This window comes from Amphiprion ocellaris, chromosome 17, assembly GCF_022539595.1.
Source record: "Amphiprion ocellaris isolate individual 3 ecotype Okinawa chromosome 17, ASM2253959v1, whole genome shotgun sequence".
Taxonomy (NCBI): Eukaryota; Metazoa; Chordata; class Actinopteri; family Pomacentridae; genus Amphiprion; species Amphiprion ocellaris.
This window is the reverse complement of record NC_072782.1, coordinates 33,291,443-33,310,819: the sequence shown is the minus strand read 5'-3', so window position 1 is coordinate 33,310,819 and position 19,377 is coordinate 33,291,443. Positions and strand designations below refer to the sequence as shown.

Sequence of the window (19,377 nt, the reverse complement as noted above, 5' to 3'; positions counted from 1 at the left end):
ACACCTGGAGTAATCTATTACTGTATACCTGGTATAATCTATTACTTTATACCTGTAGTAATCTGTTGCACCTGGAGTAGTCTGTTACATCTGGAGTAATCTGTTACTGTACACCTGGAGTAGTCTATTACTTTATACTTGGAGTAATCTATTGCTTTACACCAGAAGTATAAATCTGAGTCTGAACAACGGTATCTGAGGAACTATTAAAGATAAAAACCTGAAACTTCCACTTGTTGATCAAACAGACTCAGATTTAAGGTAGAGAAGATTCGTTATCCCAGAGAATATCTGATATATATGAATATTTAATATGTCAAGTGAAAACTTAACATATCTTCATAAATATCTTTATTTTATGATCAAATCAGAGACGGTTGAGCAGAAACTGATCCAGAGATGTGATGATTTAAGGTGGAACAACCTCAAGGAGACACGAAACAGCAAAAAAAATCCAACAGTAATATGATTTATTTTTAAAACGGGAATTTAAGAAGTTTGGAATATAAAACATAGAGACACAGAATATGAACACATCTGGATATTACACAGGAGTTTGTGTCTTTGTGTTGCTGTTCTGTTTGAACATATAATATAATATAATGTAATGTAATGTAATATAATATAATATAATATAATATAATATAATATAATATAATATAATATAATATAATATAATATAATATAATATAATATAATATAATATAATATAATATAATATAATATAATATAATATAATGATTAATGTGCAGCAGCGCCCCCTGCTGTCCGCGCCGCCTCTCGGCACCGCCCTTGCAGTTCTCCTCCGGGCCTCCAGGCGCCGCTGCTCGCTCAAGAGGCTAAAGAAACGCAGCGCTGCCCGGCTACTTCCTCTTTCCCTCCGCGGCCTCAGAGGTAGGAGCTCGGTGCTGCTGATGGAGCCACAATCCTTCTTTAATCTCACTCAAATCTCCTCCATCCTGCTTTCAAACCTTCTGCGTTTTGTAGATTGTGTGTTTAAACTTGAGCTCCTGTCAGATTTATCCGTATTGAGGGGTTAAATGTGTATTTATTTCAGTATTTATGGAAATGCCGGTTTGGTAGCTGTCCGCCATGTTGGCTGCATCAATCGATAGAAAGTCAAACTAATTGGAGTTAAACTGCTGTTTGTGTGTCTGTTTCTGTGTTTGAAGCGGTTTCTGCTGGTTTGTAATGTTAAATGATGTTTCTCTGTAATGTTCTGTTCAGTTATTTACATTGAACCAGCTACCGCGGCTAACTAGCTGAGCTAACAGTCATGAGGATCCTGATTAGTTTGGTGTAGTCTGAACCTCTGACTCGTTTTATTCGCTTTAAACTGAACCTCTGACTCGTTTTATTCGTTTTAATCTGAACCTCTGACCCGTTTCTCCTCCGACAGATATCTGAAAATGGTCCGCTACTCTCTCGACCCCGAGAACCCGACTAAATGTGAGTAAACCCGCCGGTAGTTGGACTGTTTGTCCGGCTGCTGTGATGACTTCTTAGGACACCTTTGGATAAACCATGAAAACAAACATAAAGACCTGAGCTGCCAGAACCACAGACTAGCTGAGGACCTGCAGGTTTACTGCCTCTTAAAGCTCTCATTGTGTGTTTTTTTATTTCCAGCATGCAAGTCCAGGGGCTCCAACCTCCGGGTTCACTTCAAGGTAAGCTCACATCCGTCCACATGTTCTCTGAAGGTTCTCTGGAGGGTTAAACTGGTTCTCTGGAGGTTTGAACTGGTACTCTGGAGGTTTACACTGGTTCTCTGAAGGTTCCCTGGAGGTTTAAACTGTATCTGAAGGTTCTCTTGAGATTTAGACTGGTTCCCTGAAGGTTTAAACTGGTACTCTGGAGGTCCTATGGAGGTTTAAACTGGTTCTCTGAAGGTTCTCTTGAGGTTTAGACTGGTTCTCTGAAGGTTTAAACTGGTTCTCTGGAGGTTTAGACTGGTTCTCTTCAGGTTTAAACTGGTTCTCTTCAGGTTTAAACTGGTTCTCTGAAAGTTCTCTGGAGGTTTAAGCTGGTTCTCTGAAGGTTTAAGCTGGTTCTCTTGAGGTTTAAACTGGTTCTCTGAAGGTTTAAACTGGTGCTCTGAAGGTTTAAACTGGTGCTCTGAAGGTTAAACTGGTTCTCTTGAGGTTTAAACTGGTTCTCTGAAGGTTTAAACTGGTTCTCTTGAGGTTCTCTGAAGGTTTAAGCTGGTTCTCTGAAGGTTTAAGCTGGTTCTCTGAAGGTTTAAGCTAGTTCTCTGAAGGTTTAAGCTGGTTCTCTGAAGGTTTAAGCTGGTTCTCTGAAGGTTTAAGCTGGTTCTCTGGAGGTTTAAACTGGTTCTCTGAAGGTTGAACTGGATCTCTTGAGGTTTAAACTGGTTCTGTGAAGGTTTAAACTGGTTGTCTGAAGGTTGAATTGGATCTCTTGAGGTTTAAACTGGTTCTCTGAAGGTTGAACTGGTTCTCTTGAGGTTTAAACTGGTTCTCTGAAGGTTTAACCGGTTTACTGTCCACTGGTTTTAACACTCGGGTGTCCTTAAAGGCAGCAGCAGATTTTATAAAGTCTTTAAGTTTCTATGAGTGTTTTCCAACTGACGTGTAATTAATTGCTATAATTCAAGTTAATAGTAGTGCAGGGAGGTTGTAAGTGAAAATAGTCAATAAAATGTAGAATTTCAGCAAGTATCGGTAACTATTTTTAATGATTCATTTCTACTAAAGACCATGAGAATGAAGGTTTAATGAGAATTTACAGTAAATTTGAACACTTTTGGTCAATAGCTAGTGCATTTCTGTATAATTTATTCCCTCGGGTCTAGTTTATAGCTAAAACCAGCAAATATTTTCTCTATTTTTGTAACAAATTCCTGAAATAATTCAGAATTCTTACACTGTAAAATTCTTTCAAGACTTGTCTAAACTTTAAAATTAATTTTAGCTGCTCATCAGTGTGCAGGTTGTCTCAATGTAGATGTATTATTATTATTCTATTTACCAGTAGCTGTAAACGTGATGACAGATGCTTGTAGTTGAATGAATTCCTGCTGATTTTATCTTAAATTCATTGCATGGAATTAGAGTTCAGATTTTACACCAGACGTGTTGATAAAAGGTTTAAAAACTGAAGCAGAGTTGCTTCTTATTGGGACACTTAATATTCTGGTTGAAATATCTGAAGAAGGATTATTTTATTTGATTGTCTGTTTTCAGCTGTCTGTTGGCTGTTTACCTGGTCTGGGACACATTATTGGTGTTATTGGGAGTTACTAGGTACAGCTGGACGTGTGGTGACCAGTAGATTATAACCAATACTAACACGTATTAATGTTGATGACAAACGGCTTTTAAGATAGTAGAAACTCTGGTAGAGTGTCGTCCTGCCTCCAGATGCGCTCAGGGTTTTGTTACCAGCTGATATTATTGTTTAGATTTTTGTTTATTATTTTTTTCATCCAGAATGATAAATGAGACAAACTGGAATTTAGCTGCTGAATAATTTAACTCAGTTTAAGACCAGCGGTTGAACATATAAAGTCGTCTTCTTTGACTTTAAGACTCTGTGATGGACATTTTCACCATCCTGTGATATTTTGGAGACAAAACAATAAAAATATTATAAAATAATAGTTATTTTTAGTCCTGAAGAGGCTCTAAAATCTAAATTTAACAGCAGAATTCAGGAAACATCACAAACAAACCACACACAGTCCAAGTGCAGTCAGATTGGACTGAAACAAACCGTTAATGGATTTATTTTCTGGATTATTTCATTAGTTTGGTCTGAAAAATGTCAGAAAATGTTAAAAGTGTAGATCAGAGTTTCCTCCAGGGAAATTCAGTTTACTGTCAGAGGAAAGAAACCAGAAAGCGTTCGCATTTAAGAAGCTGAAAAAAGAATTTAGACTTTTTCCTAAAAATCTAATCATCCTGATCCTAAAATCTGCTGGAGGCAACCAATTTGGAGCTAAAAATAAGATTTAATCAGTTAATTTTCTCTGTCTGGCTTTAAATTTGAATGTTTTTGAACGAAGTTTGGCTTGAAAAAGCTTATTCACAGGCTGAAACTAAAGATTATTTTAAATATTTATTAAAAAAATGGTTGCTTCGTCTCTAAAATGTCAGAAAATGTTAAAAATTTGGATCAGTTTCTTCCAGAGATGTTCAGTTTAGTGTCAGAGGAAAGAAACCAGTAAATGTTCACATTTAGGAGGATATTCATTAAAGAAGCTCTCAGACTGGTTCTGATAGTGGGTGGTTGATTGGTTATTGGTCCCAGCTGGGATCAGAACCCTGCTTATTGATCCGGTTCTCTTGGTTTCCACCAGAACACCCGTGAGACGGCTCAGGCCATCAAAGGAATGCACATCCGTAAAGCCAACAAGTACCTGAGGGACGTCATGGTCAAGCACCAGTGTGTTCCTTTCCGTCGGTACAACGGCGGTGTTGGACGCTGCGCTCAGGTGAGGCCCGGGGTGGGGGCGGAGCCAGTTCACCTGCTGCACTGATGACCTTCTTAGGACACCTTTGGATCAAACATGAAACTAACCCTTCAGTCTGAGCAGCGGTGGTGAAGGAACTCACCACTCAGGTTTATAGGAAGCTTCTTCTACACCAGTCTCTGTTTTTCTTGTCTTCAGGCCAAACAGTTCGGCTGGACGCAGGGTCGCTGGCCCAAGAAGAGCGCCGAGTTCCTCCTGCACATGCTGAAGAACGCCGAGAGCAACGCTGAGCTGAAGGTCAGTCGTTAAAACTCAGGTTCTTTCAGCAGATTTTTGGTCCGTGGAGGTTCTGGAGCTTCATTAGAGCTGAAACGTGTTGATTTTAGAGGATTTAAAACAGCAGCTAACGAGGTCCTGCGGTTCTAGTCCAGACATTGGTGTTGAGATGATTTGAGAAGCTCTCAAGCTTCAGTTTAAACTTTAAATCTCCAACTTTTATTCTGTTTGTGTGGGTTCCTGTTGTAAAGCGCTGCTATTCTGAGACCAGATTGCGATGATGACCTTTTTAGGACACCTTTAGATGAACCATGAAAAGAAGTATTAGTCTGAGCGATCTGTATGTTACTGAGAACACGCTTTACATGATCCTCAACACGCTTTACATTATCAGATTATATGAACTTTAACTCAATCAGATCTGCTGTTTCATGTCTAAAGAGGTATTTTAAACTAAACAGTTTTTTATTTAGATAATGAGCCACAAACATGATTTCTGCTCCTTAAATCTGAATATTTCTGTTCTGTAGTTCCTGTGATGGCAAATGTTTTTATTTTGTCGGTTATTTGGATGGAAGAAGGAAATCCTCCTGAGGTCAAACGATGTCCCTCATACAGACCAGAAACTAAACTGTTTCTAGAATCAGGTTGTTTATTACTGAGATGAGAAGTTGTTGTTTATCCAAAGTCCCACAAGAGTTTCATGAATACATGAATGATCTGATTGTTTCAGGTTTACAATAAAACAAAGCATCTGCAGGTTTGATGATTAGTTTGGTTTGGACTGATGCAGCTTTATCTGTAAAACCCTTCTTTAAGGTTACAAATGATGAAAACATTCCTGTAAACACGTAATGAGACTGTAGTTTTATTCCATCTCACTGCTGCTGGTCTGAGGGGACCCAGACATCTGACTGTGACCCGGTTCTGTTTCAGGGTCTGGACGTGGACTCTCTGGTCATCGAGCACATCCAGGTGAACAAGGCTCCCAAGATGAGGCGCCGGACCTACCGGGCCCACGGCCGGATCAACCCCTACATGAGCTCCCCCTGCCACATCGAGATGATCCTCACCGAGAAGGAGCAGATCGTCCCCAAGCCAGAGGAGGAGGTGGCCCAGAAGAAGAAGGTCAGTGTGACCTGGAGACCACTTCAGGAGCACTCAGACGTGGGGGTCGGTCCAGACCTGGTGGTCCAGACCCGGGCAGTCAGGCCTGGTGGCTGTTGGTTATTAATAGTTAATCATATACACATTACCGTTAGAAAGTTCGAGGTGACCCAGACAATTCCTAGGATAGTAGACTATAGATTCTAGGTAAAGCTCAGGATAGTAGACTGTAGATTCTGGGTAAAGTTCAGGAGAGTAGACTGTACATTCTGCAGGCATGGCAATTTTCTGCCGTTCCGCGGAAATCCTCCGTTTTAATTTTCAAATTGATCATGTCTGTGAATCGTCCAAATCCGTTAAGAAAATTTTAGGGGAGGTGAGGTATGTTGTTGTTACTCTTGCTCCCGGTTTTTGAGAAGCGCTCGGCGTTTGTCCCGCAGCGTAACAGACGAAGAGAACCAGTCCAGCTCCTGCTGCATTGTAAAAGACTTTGCGATTGGTCGAAATTGGTTAGCTGCCAACGATTGGACCAATCAAATTGCTCGATGCATTCTTTTGTTACAATTCATGGCGGCATGTTCGTGTTGGAATTTTGAGCTATTGGGATCGTTTTCGGTGGAATCATGAGGCGACATTAGAAGTAGGGTTGCCACCCATCCCTTAAAATACGGAATCGTCCTTTATTTGACAATTAATTGTTGCGTCCCGTATTGAATGAATACGGGACGCAGATTGTTCCGTATTTTCATAAAAGTCCCGTACACGTCTGTCACACAGCCATCAAAATTGCATAAGGAACAAAATAAAACACAGGAAATATTAAGGGCAGCCAATAATAAACTTCGTAGGACCCACGTAGCGAGGACCCGATGCCAGGTCCAGCAGATCACGCTGCACCCACGTGTTTAAAAATGTTTACACCCGAAACTCCACCACGTCCACAGAAGCAAAAACGTTTGCAAATGTACCGATGTGAGTGGGAAGAGTGGAACCCCTGGCAGTGGGTAAAAGGCAAACTGTGTTTTCTGTTGCTCATGGATTAGCTGAAGTAAAGCAGCATCAGGAGACCAACATGTAAGAACCATGAGAACAGAGAGAACCCAACCAGCAGGTCACAGTTTATCATCATCTAATCATCTCCTGAAGTCCATATGGTGAGAGACATCAGTATCTGGTTGTTAATTTACCAGAGGATGCTTAGAATCATGCTGATGTGGTCACAGACTCTACAGTATTTTAGTGACTCAATAAATGCCTAAGTTGTTTAGTATTTTTTTTAATGCCTTTTAGTTTTTAATGAACATTTATATAATAGCCTATATGTAATCAATAAATGGCCTTTGCCTATCTAAAGAAAAACTCACTCAGAACTCTGATATGCTAACAGCACTAAATAAATCAGTAAATACATGCATACACACATAAATAAGCTAATACATTAACTGTGTTAAGATAAGATTTAGATGGGAAAAAATGTTTGTAGACAATTTCTTTGTCCAGTATTCTGCATTCAGTTTATGTTTTTGCAGAATCCAGTATTGCTCACTGGTTGGTCATTACATTTTATTTTATTAGTTTGGTTTCACTGTTTAAAATGATGCCACTTCTGTTCAGGCAGAACCTGTGATCATAAAACAATACAAAACTCTTAGTTTCATGTTAATAAAGCACTTAAAGCTTTAAGTATGGTTAAATGCTTTTTTCAAAATTAAATATATCACTCCTTAGGTGGTAGTGACCCCAAGTTCAGTAAAGTTGGAAAGATATTCACAGATTCAGACTTCCAGCATCAATAACTCGTTAGATATAGGTTATCAAAGCATAAACAATGCCTCTTTCCCATCGTTGTAAGGTAGACAATGTGCTACAAGGCCAGTTTAATCAACAGTAGCTGTCTTTCAAGTTGCAGAAATAATGCTGATGTCTATATGCAGCCAGCTGTGTTACGAATGCACAGGAACTGTCTGCAAAACTGCTGCAACAGCAAAGAGAGACACAGATATTCAATAACTTCAATCTTGTTCTCTGTAGGTACACAATGTGCTACAAGCCCAGTTTTATCAAGTAGCACATTGTGTACCTTATAATGATGGAAAAGAGGCATCGTTTATGTTTTCACAACATATATCTAATGAGTTATTGATGCTGGAAGTCCGAATCTGTGAATATCTTTCCAACTTTACTGAACTGTGGCTCCGAGGAGCTGTGGTAGGCATCCTTTATTTTCATTTCTGAAAGGTGGCAACCCTAATTAGAAGTGACTTTGTGACCAGTGTAGAACTCCAGTGTAAATAGTGTTAAAAGACCTATAGAACTGTAAAAATTGTAGGACTAAATGCAGTGAGACAGTGAAGAAAAAGTAAGTTAACTTTTCATTAAATTAATTTATTCATTACAATCTAGTCTTCTGTAATTCTATGCACATTTTTCATTCTAAATCACCTCTATTTTACTGAAAACCTCTCGGCTTCAGGGGGGCTGACCCCCCCTGGACCCCCCCCAGACCATTGTCACCCAGACAATTCCATGTGTTCCATGAAATTCACACTTTTCTCCATGTGCTAACATAACTGCACAAAGGTTTTCTAATCATCAACGAGCCTTTCAACACCATTAGCTAACACAATGTAGCATTAGAACACAGGAGACCAGTAACCGACCGACCCGTCTGGACCTCAGTAGATGATGAACCTCCATGTCTGAGCTGCTCCGTCCTCCATCGGTTTGAAGGTTTCTGTCCACAGCTCTGCTTATTTAAAGCTTGTTTTATGACAATCTGAAACATTTTATTATAAAATCTGTAGTGTAATGTGGAGGTTTAATCTCTAATCTGCTTTTTCCTTCACGTGTTTCTGAACATCTGCAGCTTGAGTCCAGTTTAATTCTGACTGGTCGTAGTTCTGGTTCCAGGTTCTTTAATCTGGCTTAGACCTGGACAGGAAGTAGAATCTCAGAGTGTATTTCCAGTAAAACAAACACCAAACATCAGCTCATATCTGTAGTTTTCCTTCTAGAGGATCAGAATTAATTCATCCAGATCAGCTGGTAAATATTACATTAAATCTAATATTTGCAGATATTTTCACAGTTTTGAAGACAATATTTTACTAATTTTAATATTTTTTTCTACCATATTTTTATTACCAACTGTTTTTACAGCTTTGTCTCCCTTAAAAATATTCTAATTGTCTAAGAAATATTTAGATTTTTTGTTTTTAAAGGTTCAAAGAACAAAAACGCTCCAAAAATTCAGACAGAATATAAATAAGAAGAAAAACATAAAATAATAAAATGGTTGAAAAGATAATTAAATGATGGGGAAAAAAATCAGAAAAATTCCATAAAAATTTAATTTTTAATCACTTTACAATCTGATTATTTTGCAGATATTTTTAGTTGTGAAGACAACAATATTTGACTATTTTTAATAAATTATCTCGATACTCTAGAAAATACAACCAGTATTAACAATTTTAAAAATTTAACTTAATTTTTTTTATTATATTGTATTCATTTTATTTAAATATTTAAAAATATATTTAAATAAATAAATAAATTCTAAAAAAATGTCCATCCATAGAATTTACTAAAAAAAATACCAAAACAATTTTTAAAAATAACATGGTTGAAAAGAACAAAAATGCTGGAAAGAAATCTGAAAAAATGCCATAAAAATATCCTTCTAAACAGTTTATGATCTGATTATTTTGCAGATATATTTACAGTTTTGAACACAACAATATTTGACTATTTTTATTAAAATATCCCAAACTTTAGAAAATCCAAACAGTATTAACAAATTTTTTTTAAAAACAATTAGCTTATTTTTTAAAAACTCTATCATATTTATTTTATTTGAATATTTTAAAAATTATTTAAATAAAATAAAAAATGAAAAAGTAACAAATTTTCCCCATTAAATCTAATTAAAAAATACGAAAAAAAAAACATGGTTGAAAAGAACAACAACGCTGGAAAAAAAACACCCTGAAAAATACCTTAAAAATATGATTTCTGAGTTTATGTGATGATTTTAAAAACATGCTGTGGACCAGAACCTTCCTCCAGACCGATGGAGGTCCTCCTGATCCTCTGCTGTTGCTCTGATGACTTCTTAGGACACCTTTGGATTCTGATGAAAACAACCTGTTGAACTCTGAGCGACTTTAACTAAATCTTTGCTGTTTTCTTTAAACTGAACAGAGAATAATCGAATGTTTTCTCTGCAGGTTTCACAGAAGAAGCTGAAGAAGCAGAAGCTGATGGCACGGGAGTGAATTTAAATAAAACACCTGATTTATAATGTCTCTCTGGATTCTGTCTTCATTCCTAAAACCATAACACATCTCAGATCATTTTATCAGGTCGGTTATTGATCCAGCGTCTCCTAAAGACCAGGAAAATGCAGAAAACTGATTTCTGGACGATTAAATCAGATTTTTCAGATTTAAAATGACGTTTATGTTGAATTTAATCCAAACAGTGAATTTAAGGAACAAACTCTCAGAATTAAAAATGTGTTTTTTCAAACTAAGAGCAGATATTTGATTAGATTTCCTCCAGTGTTGTCTTTATTCAGATGTTGTCCTTTAATTATCTTCATTACTTCCAAACTTGTATTTTACTGAAGCATTCTGATCACCTGCAGTGGAAGGAAACTGATCAGTTTTATATTTATCTAAAATCTAATGTCGTTTGTGGAAGTTCTTCATCAGAGGGTTTATTCTGTTATCAGGGCCCAGATTTACTGAAAAACTATAATGTGTAATTAATAACACAAGAAACAAACATCGAGCCGTTAAAAAAAAGCTCAGGTTACCCAGAACTGAAGATAATGTACATTTCAGAATTCTACAAAAAGTCCTTTTTCGGAGAACAAAAAATGAATTCAACCAGCTTCATAGAGGTCGTAGGAAGAAGTTTAACTGGAGAGAAGACGTGGAGTTGCAGGTTTGACAACTGGAGCTGCAGCAGAAAGCCGTTTAGATGTCAGAATCAGTAAAAGAGGCTTCCTGGACCATGAAACACCACCAATGGACTGCTGAGTTTTAAGTCATTTCAGAAATATTTCAGTCATATTGGACAAATGTGGGATTTTGGACAAATTACAAGTTATTTTGTATAATAATAATAAATTTTATTTATAAAGCGCTTTTCCAAAAACTCAAAGACGCTGTATAATTTTTGAGTCATTTTATACGAATTTGCAGGATTGTGGACAAGTTTGAAGTCATTTTGGGCCATTTCTGTTTCACATCGGACACATTTTGAGAGATTTTATGCAAATGTCAAGTCATTTTGGGTCAATCCACATGAAATCAAGATTTTTCTCAATTTTTACATACTTATAGAACATTATATGTGATGGAAAAATCCAAAATTTCAAGGCTTAATTGTAAAGAGTTCCAAAGTTGTGACCATGTGAAGTAGCTAGGGGGTTCCCTAAAATTGCGACCAAAATTGAGACTTGAAATTTTTGGCTATTTTCAGGCTTCTATAACTTCTGAACAAAAAAGAGCTAGAGGTCTGAAATTTTCAGGATCATTTCACAGGAATCCATAGTCCTAAGAAATGTGAAAATATTTACTTAAAATTTATAATTGCAGTTACAGAGAATGAAAAAGTTGAGATTTTATCCATTGCAAACTTCCAAAATGCACTTTTGGCCACCTGTTACACAAAAACTAATCATCCTATTCATTAGAAATTTTATGTGCTGTATCTTGGCTACCTAGGGAATGGATCTCTGTAAAAAATAAAGGTCCTATGTTATGTTATGTATGATATATGAACACTTAAAAATCAAAAATATCTGTCTGACCTTCGGATTCAAAGGTCAATATCAGCATGTGGGATAGGTAGTATCACAAAATAAAAGACACCATGTGAAAGTACAGGAATTGCCCTAAATTTTGACACCAAGCACAACTTGCTTCTATTAATCCTTCTATGTTAAATGTTCAAATTAAATACGCACGTTTTCACCCCATATTTTAGCCATATATAACAGAAAATTTAGTGATTTTCAAGTGTTCAAATGTATGTATTACAGAGTAAAGAAGATATTAAGTATTTACAAATTTTCAAGAATAGTTTGCAAAGTTGGTTCAGTTATGTCTTTTCAGAAATTTTTTAAACAGTTCAGAAATCTTCTGCATCCTGGCTAAGTCTATACTGACGACCCGTGACTGCCGTCAAGTCCGCAATTTGAGTAAGGATATGGTCTGTTGGCACCCAACACTGGTCCTTCCTTTTGTGCCAAGAAAATGATCTGGCAGGGCCTTCTGGTTTCATGAAGTCTAGGAACACATCTGCCTACTCAGTTGACACTTCCACAACATTTCCCAAGTACCAGTAATTTTCATAAACAGCTGCAACATACTGGTCAGGATGCAGATCATGCTGCAACAAATCTGCCACAGTTTCTTCAGACACAAGGTCATTCAGTCTGACCAATCACTGCTCTCCTGCTCTCACAATATAGCATGTCGCTCTAAAAATGTCAAAGTTTAGCCTTTTGTCCACAAAGAGTTGTTTTGTCCCAGCTGTCTGAAGTAGGTGAGGAGCAACACAAAAACAGTCCAAATGCTGGTTTCCAGAGGGTTAGATGAGTATTTATTTGAAAGAGTAAGTTTACAACAACACAACATGTGAGGGGGTTAAAAGCAAATGGGTGTTAGTAAAGTAAAAATAAATAAACAGAACTAAAAGTGAACTTCATGTTGACATTGATGGGCATTCCAACCAGGAACAAAGTAAAAGATAATCAATAGGAAAAAAAACTCTTCCTGTTCACCTCTTAAAACCCCCAAAACACACCTCAGTAGCACCCTAAACTAAAACTACCAATGGGTTCCCTGTTTTCCTTTGTGAACAATTCAAAGGTCCCTCTCTATCTCCCCAAACATCCACCAACCACTGGAACTCATCTCCAAAGTTCTGCTGGACCAGCTCAGCTTCCCCTCAGAAGAAGTGCTGCCACCTGCCAGATGAAGGAGCCTTTTGAGAGGCAGCTGGCATCGTGATTGGACTGTACTTTGGTCTGTTCCAATCCAGCTTCAGCTCCAGAGACGGCAGGTGGGACGAGTCAACGGAGGCCTGGTGGACGAAGGCATGCAGCTGAGTACAATCCAGAAAACAACAGAGGAGGAGTGCAGCAGCCCAGAGCCAGAACAACCAGAGTAGCATGGTATGTCTCTTAGAAAACATCATAGTAGAGCCTTTGGTATGAAAAAACACCATCATATACATCGTAGATTGTACAAATAACAAGTCAAAGGAAAGAGACATACATTGTAGAATTGTAGTAATTGTGGGCTGACTGATTTACTGATTATCAGTATTTTATTTATTACTGATTTACGGTAATAAATACATTTAAAAATGGTGCTACTTTGGCTCTGAACCTTTATCTACCTGTGGTCGCTCTGTCTCTTGGAGTGATTTGATTGGTTATACGTCACGAATAAAACTCCTTTAACATCTGTAAACAAAACAAAAACGTATCAACAAAGTTTTCTGTTAGAGTTTGTGTTCTTCTAAGTTTAACTCCAAGATTTTAAATACTTTCATTTACTGCAAATGAATATCTACTCCAAATGTCTCACTAATAATCATTATCAGCCTTAAAAACCCACAAAACACCCCTCTATACTGCACCACACTTAGTACAGTCCGGTTCCCCCTTCTATAAATCTGCTTGGAATCGTCCACTTCCTGTTTGTCAAAGTGGCCTTCTACCTGGACAGGTTTTGTTGGAGCTCATGCAACAAACATTTTGGGTAACTGCACTTTAATATGGATGGATGACACTGAATTAGAGTCTGTTTTAATGAGACTGAGTTAAGATGTGTAGCTCTGTCATTAAATAGTAAATTATTTCTCAGAATTCACAGAGAAAAGTAAGAAATTTTTTTTTTCAAAGAAAACCTTACCATAGTGTTTTTCACAGCCTACTTTACATTATTTCATCATATGGCACGTCTTTACAACATGTTGAAAAAATACATTTTTTTTCGACATAGTATACTATGGCGTTTTTTTGCGGCAAAATTCATGATGATGTTTTTTGCAAAAAAAACCTTTCTGGAGTGTTTTTCACGGCCTCCTTTACATTATTTCATCATATGGCATGTTTTTACAACATGTTTGAAAAATCCCATTTTTTTCGACATAGTATAATATGGCATTTTTTTGCACCAAAATTCATGATGAATTTTTTTTCAACGAAAACCTTACCATAGTGTTTTTCACGGCCTACTTTACATTATTTCATCATATGGCATGTTTTTACAACATGTTGCAAAAATACATTTTTTTTCGACATAGTATAGTAAGGCGTTTTTTTGCGCCAAAATTCATTTTTTTTTCAAAGAAAATTTTACCATAGTGTTTTTCACGGCCTACTTTACATTATTTCATCATATGGCATGTTTTTACAACATGTTGAAAAATCGCATTTTTTTTCGACATAGTATACTATGGCATTTTTTTGTGCCAAAATTCATGATTTTTTTTCAAAGAAAACCTTACCATAGTGTTTTTCACGGCCTCCTTTACATTATTTCATCATATGGCACGTTTTTACAACGTGTTGAAAAATCGCATTTTTTTTCGACATAGTATACTATGGCATTTTTTTGTGCCAAAATTCATGATTTTTTTCAAAGAAAACCTTACCATAGTGTTTTTCACGGCCTACTTTACATTATTTCATCATATGGCACGTTTTTAAAACATGTTGAAAAAAAACTTTTTTTTTCGACATAGTATAATATGGCGTTTTTTTGCGCCAAAATTCATGATGATTTTTTTTTCAAAGAAAACCTTTCTGGAGTGTTTTTCACGGCCTACTTTACATTATTTCATCATAGGGCATGTTTTTACAACATGTTGAAAAAAAACATTTTTTTCGACATAGTATACTATGGCGTTTTTTTGCGCCAAAATTCATGATGATTTTTTTTGCAAAGAAAACCTTACCATAGTGTTTTTCACGGCCTACTTAAAATTATTTCATCATATGGCACGTTTTTACAACATGTTGAAAAAAAACATTTTTTTTTCGACAGTATACTATGATGTTTTTTTGCGCCAAAATACATGATGATTTTTTTTTTCAAAAAAAAACTTTCTGGAGTTTTTTTCATGGTCTACTTTACATTATTTCATCATATGGCACGTCTTTACAACATGTTGAAAAATCCGATTTTTTTCGACATAGTATACTATGGCATTTTTTGCACCAAAATTCATGATGAATTTTTTTTCAACGAAAACCTTACCATAGTGTTTTTCACGGCCGACTTTACATTATTTCATCATATGGCATGTTTTTACAACATGTTGCAAAAATACATTTTTTTTTGACATAGTATAGTAAGGCGTTTTTTTGCGCCAAAATTCATGATGATGTTTTTTGCAAAGAAAACCTTTCTGGAGTGTTTTTCACGTCCTCCTTTACATTATTTCATCATATGGCATGTTTTTACAACATGTTGAAAAAAAACCTTTTTTTTTCGACATAGTATACTATGGCGTTTTTTTGTGCCAAAATTCATGATGATTTTTTTTTTTCAAAGAAAACGTTACCATAGTATTTTTCACGGCCTACTTAACATTATTTCATCATATGGCATGTTTTTACAACATGTTGGAAAAAAAACATTTTTTTTCTGACATAGTATACTGTGGCGTATTTTTGTGCCAAAATTCATGATTTTTTTTTCAAAGAAAACATTACCATAGTATTTTTCACGGCCTACTTAACATTATTTCATCATATGGCATGTTTTTACAACATGTTGGAAAAAAAACATTTTTTTTTCCGACATAGTATACTGTGGCGTATTTTTGTGCCAAAATTCATGATTTTTTTTTTTCAAAGAAAACCTTACCATAGTGTTTTTCACGGCCTACTTAAAATTATTTAATCATATGGCACGTTTTTACAACATGTTGAAAAAAAAAACTTTTTTTTTCGATACTATGGCGTTTTTTTGCGCCAAAAATCATGATGATGTTTTTTGCAAAGAAAACCTTTCTGGAGGGTTTTTTTCACCGCCTCCTTTACATTATTTCATCATATGGCACGTTTTTACAACATGTTGAAAAATCGCATTTTTTTTTCGACATAGTAAAATAAGGCATTTTTTTGCGCCAAAATTCATGATGATTTTTTCTTTCAAAGAAAACCTGTCTGGAGTGTTTTTCACGGCCTCCTTTCCATTATTTCATCATATGGCACGTTTTTACAACATGTTGAAAAATCGCATTTTTTTTCGACATAGTATACTATGGCATTTTTTTGCGCCAAAATTCCTGATGATTCTTTTTTTCAAAGAAAACCTTTCTGGAGTGTTTTTCATGGCCTACTTTACATTAATTCATCATATGGCACGTTTTTACAACATGTTTGAAAGATCCCATTTTTTTTCGACATAGTATAGTAAGGCGTTTTTTTTGCGCCAAAAGTCATGATGTTTTTTTTTTTCAAAGAAAACCTTTCTGGAGTGTTTTTCACGCCCTCCTTTACATTATTTCATCATATGGCACGTTTTTACAACATGTTTGAAAAATCGCATTTTTTTTCGTCATAGTGTAGTATGGCGTTTTTTTTGCGCCAAAATTCATGATGATTTTTTTTTCAAAGAAAACCTTTCTGGAGTGTTTTTCACGCCCTCCTTTACATTAATTCATCATATGGCACGTTTTTACAACATGTTTGAAAGATCCCATTTTTTTTCGACATAGTATAGTAAGGCATTTTTTTTGCGCCAAAAGTCATGATGGTTTTTTTTTCAAAGAAAACCTTTCTGGAGTGTTTTTCACACCCTCCTTTACATTATTTCATCATATGGCACGTTTTTACAACATGTTTGAAAAATCTCTTTTTTTTTCGACATAGTATAGTAAGGCGTTTTTTTGCGCCAAAATTCATGATGATTTTTTTACAAAGAAAACCTTTCTGGAGTGTTTTTCACGCCCTCCTTTACATTATTTCATCATATGGCACGTTTTTACAATATGTTTGAAAAATCACATTTTTTTTCGACATAGTATAGTAAGGCGTTTTTTTTGCGCCAAAAGTCATGATGGATTTTTTTTCACAGAAAACCTTTCTGGAGTGTTTTTCACGCCCTCCTTTACATTATTTCATCATATGGCACGTTTTTACAATATGTTTGAAAAATCTCATTTTTTTTCGACCTAGTATACTGTGGCGTTTTTTTGTGCCAAAATTCATGATGATTTTTTTCAAAGAAAACCTTTCTGGAGTGTTTTTCACGGCCTACTTAACATTATTTCATCATATGGCACATTTTTACAACATGTTGAAAAAAACCATTTTTTTTCGACATAGTGTACTATGGCGTTTTTTTGCGCCAAAATTCATGATGATTCTTTTTTTCAAAGAAAACCTTTCTGGAGTGTTTTTCATGGCCTACTTTACATTAATTCATCATATGGCACGTCTTTACAACATGTTCAAAAATCGCATTTTTTTCGACATAGGATACTATGGCGTTTTTTTGCGCCAAAATTCATGATGATTTTTTTTTCAAAGAAAACCTTACCATAGTTTTTTTCGCGGCCTACTTTACATTATTTCATCATATGGCACGTTTTTACGTTTGAAAAATCACATTTTATTTGACATAGTATAGTAAGGCATTTTTTTGCGCCAAAAGTCATGATGGTTTTTTTTTCAAAGAAAACCTTTCTGGAGTGTTTTTCACGCCCTCCTTTAGATTATTTCATCATATGGCACGTTTTTACAACATGTTTGAAAAATCTCGTTTTTTTTCGACATAGTATAGTAAGGCGTTTTTTTTGCGCCAAAATTCATGATGGTTTTTTTCTCAAAAAAAACCTTTCTGGAGTGTTTTCCACGCCCCCCTTTAGATTATTTCATCATATAGCACGTTTTTACAACATGTTTGAAAAATCACATTGTATTTGACATAGTATAGTATGGCATTTTTTTTGCGCCAAAAGTCATGACGGTTTTTTTTTAAAGAAAACCTTTCTGGAGTGTTTTTCACACCCTCCTTTACATTATTTCATCATATGGTACGTTTTTACAACATGTTTGAAAAATGTCTTTTTTTTTCGACATAGTATAGTATGGCGTTTTTTTTGCGCCAAAATTCATGATGATTGTTTTTTTTCAAAGAAAACCTTTCTGGAGTGTTTTTCACGGCCTCCTTTACATTATTTCATCATATGGCACGTTTTTACAACATGTTTGAAAAATCCCATTTTTTTTCGACATAGTATAGTATGGCGTTTTTTTGCGCCAAAAGTCATGATGGTTTTTTTTTCAAAGAAAACCTTTCTGGAGTGTTTTTCACGGCCTCCTTTACATTATTTCATCATATGGCACGTTTTTACAACATGTTTGAAAAATCTCTTTTTTTTCTCGACATAGTATAGTAAGGCGTTTTTTTTGCGCCAAAATTCATGATGATTTTTTTTTCAAAGAAAACCTTTCTGGAGTGTTTTTCACGCCCTCCTTGACATTATTTCATCATATGGCACGTTTTTACAACATGTTTGAAAAATGTCTTTTTTTTCCGACATAGTATAGTAAGGCGTTTTTTTTGCGCCAAAATTCATGATGGTTTTTTTTTCAAAGAAAACCTTTCTGGAGTGTTTTTCACGCCCTCCTTTACATTATTTCATCATATTGCACGTGTTGTAAACATGTTTGAAGAATGTCTTTTTTTTTCGACATAGTATAGTCAGGCGTTTCTTTGCGTCAAAATTCATGATGATTTTTTTTTCAAAGAAAACCTTTCTGGAGTGTTTTTCACGCCCTCCTTTACATTATTTCATCATATGGCACGTTTTTACAACATGTTTGAAAAATCGCATTTTTTTTCGTCATAGTATAGTATGGCGTTTTTTTTGCGCCAAAATTCATGATGATTTTTTTTTCAAAGAAAACCTTTCTGGAGTGTTTTTCACGCCCTCCTTTACATTATTTCATCATATGGCATGTTTTTACAACATGTTTGAAAAATTACATTTTTTTTCGACATAGTATAGTAAGGCGTTTTTTTTGCGCCAAAAGTCATGATGGTTTTTTTTTTCAAAGAAAACCTTTCTGGAGTGTTTTTCACACCCTCCTTTACATTATTTCATCATATGGCACGTTTTTACAACATGTTTGAAAAATGTCTTTTTTTTTCGACATAGTATAGTATGGCGTTTTTTTTGCGCCAAAAGTCATGATGATTGTTTCTTCAAAGAAAACCTTTCTGGAGTGTTTTTCACTCGCTCCTTTACATTATTTCATCATATGGCACGTTTTTACAACATGTTTGAAAAATCCCATTTTTTTTCGACATAGTATAGTAAGGCGTTTTTTTTGCGCCAAAAGTCATGATGTTTTTTTTTTTCAAAGAAAACCTTTCTGGAGTGTTTTTCACGCCCTCCTTTACATTATTTCATCATATGGCACGTTTTTACAACATGTTTGAAAAATCGCATTTTTTTTCGACATAGTGTAGTATGGCGTTTTTTTTGCGCCAAAATTCATGATGATTTTTTTTCAA

At 35.5% G+C, this 19,377-nt stretch overlaps 1 protein-coding gene, 1 long non-coding RNA gene and 4 other non-coding genes across 6 annotated transcripts in view; all 6 read left to right on the top strand.

Annotated features, from left to right (window-relative positions):
- The first annotated feature begins 1,399 nt into the window (after positions 1–1,399).
- On the top strand, positions 1,400–10,125 carry rpl17 (ribosomal protein L17). The gene is made up of 6 exons (XM_023274204.3): positions 1,400–1,449; positions 1,630–1,670; positions 4,322–4,456; positions 4,634–4,732; positions 5,648–5,839; positions 10,048–10,125. Exons 1-6 carry the CDS (start codon positions 1,410–1,412, stop codon positions 10,093–10,095), a joined length of 555 nt encoding a protein of 184 aa, XP_023129972.1. The 5' UTR covers positions 1,400–1,409; the 3' UTR covers positions 10,096–10,125.
- LOC111571128 (small nucleolar RNA SNORD58) lies at positions 1,487–1,553 on the top strand. The gene has a single exon (XR_002746338.1). It is a non-coding gene; the product is annotated as a small nucleolar RNA SNORD58 (small nucleolar RNA).
- Positions 4,493–4,559, top strand: LOC111571127 (small nucleolar RNA SNORD58). The gene has a single exon (XR_002746337.1). It is a non-coding gene; the product is annotated as a small nucleolar RNA SNORD58 (small nucleolar RNA).
- Positions 4,984–5,049, top strand: LOC111571130 (small nucleolar RNA SNORD58). Its single transcript, XR_002746339.1, has one exon. It is a non-coding gene; the product is annotated as a small nucleolar RNA SNORD58 (small nucleolar RNA).
- Positions 9,917–9,983, top strand: LOC111571131 (small nucleolar RNA SNORD58). The gene has a single exon (XR_002746340.1). It is a non-coding gene; the product is annotated as a small nucleolar RNA SNORD58 (small nucleolar RNA).
- A 2,221-nt stretch (positions 10,126–12,346) lies between the features above and the next one.
- Positions 12,347–19,377, top strand: part of LOC129347316 (uncharacterized) — a 16,785-nt gene continuing 9,754 nt past the window's right edge. Inside the window, exon 1 of the long non-coding RNA XR_008599346.1 lies at positions 12,347–13,007. This is a non-coding gene — a long non-coding RNA (uncharacterized LOC129347316). The remainder of the gene's footprint in view (positions 13,008–19,377) is intronic.

What these genes read in the sequence shown, in the direction of transcription:
- rpl17 (XM_023274204.3), top strand. Translation starts at nt 1,410, where the DNA reads ATGGTCCGCTACTCTCTCGACCCCGAGAACCCGACTAAAT. An exon ending in CCCCGAGAACCCGACTAAAT is followed by an intron (nt 1,450 to 1,629) that starts GTGAGTAAACCC and finishes TTTTATTTCCAG; the next exon opens with CATGCAAGTCCAGGGGCTCC. An exon ending in AGGTGGCCCAGAAGAAGAAG is followed by an intron (nt 5,840 to 10,047) that starts GTCAGTGTGACC and finishes TTTTCTCTGCAG; the next exon opens with GTTTCACAGAAGAAGCTGAA.